This window comes from Opisthocomus hoazin, chromosome 1 (genome assembly GCF_030867145.1).
Source record: "Opisthocomus hoazin isolate bOpiHoa1 chromosome 1, bOpiHoa1.hap1, whole genome shotgun sequence".
Lineage (NCBI taxonomy): Eukaryota > Metazoa > Chordata > Aves > Opisthocomiformes > Opisthocomidae > Opisthocomus > Opisthocomus hoazin.
In genome coordinates, this window is record NC_134414.1 from 21997579 (window position 1) to 22004931 (window position 7353).

The following is a 7353-nucleotide window of genomic DNA, read 5'->3' on the forward strand; positions in this document are numbered from 1 at the left end:
CTCCGGGGCGCGGTGGGCGCCCGCAGCAGGCGGGAGGCGAAGGCGCCGGGGGCAGCTGCGGGTGGGGACGCGGGGAACGGGTCTGGCTGCGGCGGGAGGGGTATTTCGGGGCCGGTTCTCGGCGCCGGGGGCCGCGAGGAGCGCGGGGAGGACGCGGGGCGGGCCGGGGGCGGCGGCGGGGCCGCGCGGGGCGGCGGCGGGCGGGCGGGCCGCGCGGCCTGACGTCACCGGCCGGGGCGGCTATAGGCTGCGGGCGGCGCTCCCCGAGGCGGCGGCGGCTCCGCTCTGCGCGCTCGCTCCGCGCTGCCGCAGCCCCGCAGCGCCCGCGCGCTCCCCCCGCCCCCCCTCCCCCTGCTCCGCGCAGCCCACCCGCCGCGCCGCAGGTAAGGGGCTCCGGGGCCGGGCGCCGGCACCCCGCCGGGCTTCGGCAGCCTGGCGCCGCCGCTCGCTCCCTTCCCGCGGCAGCTGGTCGGGGTGCGCGGCCGGAGGGTGCTGCCCGGGATGTCGGGCGACGCGCGAAGCCGGCTCGGCGCCCCGTCCCGTCCCGTCGCGTCCCCTCTGTGCCGCCCGCCGGGGGCAGGGAGCGGGGAGGGGGCCGCCGCAGCCGCCGGCGCGGTGGTTTGGGGGGGGGGGGGGTCTGGCAAGGGTGGGCGCCTCGGAGCGCTGATGTGTCCGGCTGCTTTTCTCCCTTTGCAGGCTGCTCCGTCGCTCCAGAGCGAGCGTGAAGCTGAGCCGGCAGCTTCCCGGGCATCTCCAGGCAGCGCCCGCCGGCAGCCCGGAGCTGGGTGAAATTCAGGCGTCTTCAGAGAGGGGAGGAAGATCCTCGTCTTCCGAAGCCTCCTCAATGAGTGCCAAGCTCTCCAAGGAGTTGAGGCTGTCCGTGCCACCTTGTCTCCTGAACAGGACGTCTGCCACCTTAAACACCAGCAGCACCTGCATCACGCAAGTGGGTCAGCTCTTCCAGTCCTTCTCGTCCACCCTGGTTTTAATTGTGCTGGTCACCCTCATCTTCTGCCTGATCCTCCTCTCCCTCACCACCTTCCACATCCACAAGAGGAAGATGAAGAAGCGGAAAATGCAAAGGGCTCAGGAGGAGTATGAACGGGACCACTGCACCCGCAGCAACAGCAGCAGCCAGCACCCTGGGACGGGGGTGCAGGGAGAGGCACCCCACGGAAGAGACAGCCGGCTGGGAAGACCCCCCAAGGACTCGGAGATCCAGCGCCCCACTCCCTCAGCAGCCCCGAGCTCCCAGCAAGTACGGGCTTGTTTGGACACATCTGGTGCAGGGCTCTTGCAGACGGTGGTTTTGTCATGATGGTTTGGGGGAGACCTCACGAAGGTGCTGGTTGGTGTTTGTAAATACCCGAGTGATTATTCTAGTCCCCGAAGAAGAAGAAAACATTGCTAATTCAAACGAACGAACAAGCCCACAAGCCAAGCGCATGACAGATCACATTGCGTTTCTCATTGACTGTGCGAGGAAAGGATGCGCCTTTTTACTGGAGAAGGAGCTGCACACAGCTACCAAATGCCAAGTCGTCCACCTGGAGGAGAGGGTCAGGGGTGGGGAGGTCCCCGGGGGGGTCCCTTTTTCCCAGGACATCATTACACAGAGGACCAGGATGATCCCATTCTCTTGGGATTCCCGCTGCACCCTGTGTCACCATTGCATGGCGTGGGTTGGGGCGTGGGTGAGTGGTGTGGGGGGCGGGCAGGTCTGGTGGGTGCCTTGGGACCCCCTGTCCCCTTGGAGCAGGGCGACAGCCCATTGTGGTCTCTCCTTTTATGCTAGGACCTATGCCCCTGTCCCACCCCTCTCACTCCTTTCCGGGACTGGATATTATTTTGTGTATGAATGACCACCCCTAGTTGGGCTTAACTGCAAGCGCCCCATGGCCCTGTGCCCCCGACTGTGATGCCGAGCGTCCCACTGTCTAGGGGGGATGGAACCAGCTGCCTGCACAAAGCAAAGCCTGAGCTTTCCTCTCCCCTCAGCTCCCCTCGTCTTCAAATGCGCCCCCCCAATCCCCATCCCCATGCCATTAAACCCGTGCCCCATACCGTTTTGTGTGGCAGGGCGAGGAGATGTGCGGTAGCTTGCTTGTCCTCTCCCCGGGGAGGGTGTCCTTGTACCTCCTGTTGGTCCTGAAACAAGTCCAGTCCTGCACCAGGCACCCCGCACTGAATGCCTGCGTTTGCAGCTTCGCCTCCCAGCAAGGAATCCTGCAGCAGTACAGAGCTGGCTTCTACTTTTTTAGGCTGATATATATTTTTAACCCTCCTAATCCAGTAGACAGTTAGGGACAGGCAACACTTAATTTTCTCCCCTTTCCCCTCTTGGGGAACAAACCACGCAGCTGTGCAGGATGTCTGCTCCTAAACCGTGGTAGATACTTATTTCAGAAGTGGCTGGTGTAGTTTCTTCCTAGCAAGCACCAGGAGTTTTTTGTCTGTGGATGGCAGGTGTGAATGGCTGCCAGTACTGTGTGTGTTGGAGGAAGCAGTGGTGGGTACAGAAAATGTGGCTTTGCTTAGCGATTAAATCAATAACCATTACTTGAAGGTGCCTTAAGAGTGCCATATCCAAACTTGGAAACATCTTGTGTGGTATCATAGCAGAGGCAACCCTCTGCTGTGCATATTAGCATCTAAAAAAATACAGCAAATAACAAGTGACCTGAGGGATTTCTTCTTTTTTTTTTTTTCTTTCTATCCTGGCATTCAGAATGATCAGAGGAGATAGTAATGGTCCACGGCTTTTAATATTTTGTATCCGCTTATTCCCTCTCTGCTGTACTCTGTCTCCCAGGGTGGCTGTTAGGTTAGAAAAATCCCAGGCACACACACTGGGAAGTCTGGGGCCCTAAGCCAGGAGTGAATGCCACTAACCGATTTAAAACATGGAAAGAGGGTGGCAGAAGTGCTCCTTAATTCCCTAATGGCCCCAAAATGCAGAGGTTTCTGAGCAGTGTTTCTGTTACCCAGTTTCATCGCTTTCCAGTCTTGCCTGGTCTGATGGGAAATTGCCGTTGAGTTTGGATCCGTGCCTCCAGCGTTTTAGGCAAGTACTGTATCACCCAGCTCAAGGAGCTGCTCCGCCAGCTGAGGTTAGTGTGGCAAGCGTACCTGTGGCCGAGTGGTGTTCTGCACATCGCAGTTTGGTGGGAGGGGTGGCTGACTCCCACTGCCAGCCGGTATGATCGGATGCTGATGGCTACTTTGTTGTTGCTAGGCAAGGAAATTAGCTTCGTTTTGTTTGCCCTACTAAAGGATGCATGAACTTTTGTGTTTAACCTCCTTATGCAACTGCAGCACAGTATTGCACCACAGGGAACAGATGTAGGACAATGAAGAGTGTTCAGTGAACAGTAATGGAGCTTCCCAATTGTTGATCTCCACTAAATAGAGAGATATTACTTTCCCCTTTATTTTGTGCCTTTAAAAAAAAACAACTAACAAACCCAAAACCAACAATGTATAATTTTAAGTTTTATAAAAGCAATAAGATGTTCCAAATCACTCCAGTGCATTTCTGGTTGATGATTCCACTTCTTTAGTGTCTGAAGTCAGATACTCTTCCTTCTGCCTTATGCACTCAAGGCATGCAATAATTCCCCAGAAGTGTACTGCTTGTCACATCTCATTGCAGTTATAAAATTGCCCTATTTTTGAAGAAAAAAAGAAGGATGGAGAGATGATAGATATATATATCTTTATATATATTATGGATATACAGGTATATATATTATTTATATAATCTCATGACACTAAAAGTAGTTGCAAAAATGTAACTAGAATTAAAATGTTATCATGTAAAACTCTATCCTCTGTTAATTAGCTTTGATTTAATATTTTAATATCTCTGTATTTATGTAAATCTGTGTAAATTATGTGGTCTATAAGTAAAATTTCATACTGACTTTAATTTTCTCAGAACCGTGAGCTTCTTGTGGTGTCATTTAAGGTTTTTTTTTGTTTCTAAAGTTAAATTATATGAGATATGAGAAGTTATAAATTCCTATTATCACACAGAAATACCGCAATAAGGTTCATGCGTACTCCCAATACACAATCCTATCTTGAAGTATTGCAAGCTTATGAGGTTTAATTGAATGGTCTCAGGAGATCTAGCTGATACAAGCAGGACGTAGGTTTTCATTTTCATGAAACAATAAGCAATCTAGGGAATAGATGTGGATTTTTAAAACAGAGTTTATGCTTGGAGGTTCTGTCAAATCAATTGCTTCAAAACCCTACAGCTACAGCTAAACTTCTGTACTTAGCATTCACTATTAATAAGGCTGATACTTCTTTCCCCTCCCCCCTCCTACTTAAACTAAAAAAGTGTAGGAAATTGTTCATATTTCTAAAGCATACATTTTCAGCTAACTGTGAAACTGCCCACAGGGTTTTGAATATACATATTTTATGCAAGTGTAATATCTATGTATCTGTATCCATATATTTAAATATTTTTGTGTAACCTTTTCTACAATATTTGATAGAGATGACGGGTAAATGCTTGTACCATTCTCGTACGTAAGGAAAGATTTATACCCTCTCGATGCGGACATTCTTTTTCCTGTGAATTTGCGCTGGTTTCTGCCAGTTACGATGGAGACCGGGCAGCTGAGTGCTGACTGCTGGAAGAACAGACAGTCTTTCCCCTGTTAAGGGGCACAACCTTCGCCTGGGTTTTCCTGGTTCTGAATAAGAAATTGGGGCTGGTTGCCCGCTGGCATCCTGCATGTGTAAGAATAAGAAGTGCTGTGGCGCTCAACACTGGTCCAGCCATCGTCCCGTGGAAGATGCACGACAGCAGTGACTTGTTTTGTAGAACCTGGTGAGAACTGAGAGTCCGCTGGGCAATGTGGTGGCCGTGCTGGGGCTGGATCGGAGAGTCGGCGATGTCTGCGCTCCCGTCCTTGGAGCCTGCTGCTGCTCTGGGGCTGCGTCTGTCCCCCGCTGGCGTCAACAGGAGTGGCTCCCACTGACTGCCAGGGGACTGGGATCCCGTCTGTAGTCCACATGGAGGGTGGCAGCTCTCCGCATCACCACCGCTGGCCCTGCTCTGCGCCCATCCCAGCAGCCTCCACGGGGATGGAAACCACTGCACCCCACGAGGGCTGGGGTGCTTCAGCCTGGCAGCACCGGGGAACCCACGCTGCTGCTGTCAGCTCCATTTCTACGTACTGAGATGTTTCGATTTCTACATGGATCCTGTGTGGATCGTGGACAGGGAATGTAATTTCATTAAAACTTGTCATTGCAGCATTTTTTTCTGTGGGGGTTTGTGTACTGCAAATGTAGTCTCAGATGAAATTTGCAGGCTCTCCATCCCGACATGTTTCAGCTTTTGATACATCTCTCTCAGACATATATCTATATATATAGATATATATCTTGAAAGAAATGCTGGACAAAAAACAGAGACTCCACATTTTAGACAAAACTGTCCTATGACTAAAAAATGGGGGATTTTTTGCTTTTATTTTTAGTTAATTTTAGCAGCTACTATCTTTAATGTAAATAGCAAGTTGCTATGCGATTAATGTTTCCCACAGCATTTCTAAGTAATTGCTATCTTGTTTCTGGAAAGCTGTGTCCAGTGTTATGAAGCAACTGCGCTTTTCTTCTTCTATTGTTATGAGTGCAACTTTTATGTAGGGAGGAAAAAGAACATGATTTGGCTCCTTAGATAGGACTGAATTATTTTCAATCCAATTATAGGACTTGTTTGCTTTTTCTTCTTTCTAGTGGTTACTCTCTGCACGTTTGTATTTTTTCTATGGGTAGTTGAAACCCTACATTTTAATAAGTATGCAAGATATAAAGGGAAACACAAAAAATGAAGTAGGAAACTTTCTTTTTCCTCTTTTGTGTAAATAGCAAAATTTATAATGACTTAGATACCATTTCATTGCATTTCTCATCTACAGAGAAGTTGGCATGACTCATATACAAAACTTTAATAACGCTTTCATTTACATTAAAAATTAGAACTACTTTTATCCAGGACTGACTTTCTCATCTCTTTCTGGTATCTAACTCTTTTTTTTCCCTGAAGCCAAGTTTTCCAGCTGATCACTAAATAAATTTGTAGTAGAACAGAGCCTCCTTCTGTTTTCAGTCTTTTACATGTAGATCTCTGGCCTGAATCCAGCCAGACTCGATAGTGTGGAAAGTGTGTTATGAACTTGCAAAAACTGGGTGGTGTGTGCACCTTGAGGAGAGAGGTGACTGTCTGGCAAGCAAACAGGTGAAATGCCTGGCAATGGTAGTAGCTAGCTTTCCCCTTCGGAGTTGTGGGAGTGAGGCTTCCGCAATCCACTGGATGGACCTGAGTGAAGGGCGACCCATTCCAGCCACAGCAGAGACAAGTATCAGTCTCCTCCCTGATACCATTGCTCTACAACATCATTTTCTATATGATGCTAGATCTCATTGCTGTAAGTTACATGTGATATATTTCTTATTTAAATTAAAGAAGTTTTCATTGCTTCATTGGTACTATATGTACTCTGTGGATAACTAGAAATCCTTTTCCAACCCTTTTAACCCAATACCTCCACAAGCATCAATTTTGTATGAGTTAGGAAATAAATAAATATTTGGATCAGAACACTGTCAGTAAAAATTGCCTTTATTTATGTAATCCGGTGTTCCAGTTGGCTTTTTGTTGTTGTTTTCTTCCTTGAAACGGAGCAATATAATCTGTTCATTATTTTACTTTTCTAAAGAGGACAAAGAATTTGAAGCAAGCACTGCAAAATACACAAAGAGGAAAAGATATCACATTGCACATCACAACAAAACCATGTAGGTTTTGTTGGTTTCACAACAATTCTTTCTCCTCAGTTTTTCAGACCCCTCCAATCAAGTAAAAATCTTGCATAAAATCTTCTGAAAGACTTCACATATAACAGGTAGTTTGCCTTATTTTTATAGTTTTAGGTTTGTTTATTACACACTCAATGACAAAGTACAGGTTAAAACTTTTCAAGCATCTTGTAATCTATAAATAATAAAGTATCCTAGGGGATTATGAGTACTGTAAGGAAGGGGTAAATACAGAAGGTTAGAAGGAGAAAATTTTAGCTCTGTAATACAATAAAAGCAGCATGTGCTGGAGGATGGATTCATGATTGTAAATGAGCGCCTTTACACTTTATTCCTGGCTCTGTCACTCACACATTGTGAGGCTCTCAGCTTCCAAGCTATTTATGTAGTAAGCAATATATAACTTATCTATTAAACAAAGACATGGGACCTGCAAATATACAGCCCGAAATGAATAAATTAAGCATCCTACACATTAAAAAAATATCGATGCCATAATACAAATTAAAA

At 47.9% G+C, this 7353-nt stretch overlaps 1 protein-coding gene across 2 annotated transcripts; it reads left to right on the plus strand.

Moving 5' to 3' along the window:
• Window positions 1–301: 301 nt before the first annotated feature.
• On the plus strand, window positions 302–6625 carry C1H11orf87 (chromosome 1 C11orf87 homolog). 2 transcript variants are annotated; one of them, XM_075418496.1, is made up of 2 exons: window positions 302–383; window positions 697–6625. In XM_075418496.1, the coding sequence occupies exon 2, from the start codon at window positions 845–847 to the stop codon at window positions 1316–1318; it is 474 nt and encodes a 157-aa protein (XP_075274611.1). In that variant the 5' UTR covers window positions 302–383; window positions 697–844; the 3' UTR covers window positions 1319–6625. The 2 variants fall into 2 exon arrangements, with proteins under 2 accessions (XP_075274611.1, XP_075274620.1); XM_075418505.1 differs by lacking the exon at window positions 302–383 and adding an exon at window positions 451–474.
• Window positions 6626–7353: the final 728 nt, after the last annotated feature.

Coding starts and splice junctions, on each gene's coding strand:
- C1H11orf87 (XM_075418496.1), top strand. CDS start 845: ATGAGTGCCAAGCTCTCCAAGGAGTTGAGGCTGTCCGTGCCACCTTGT.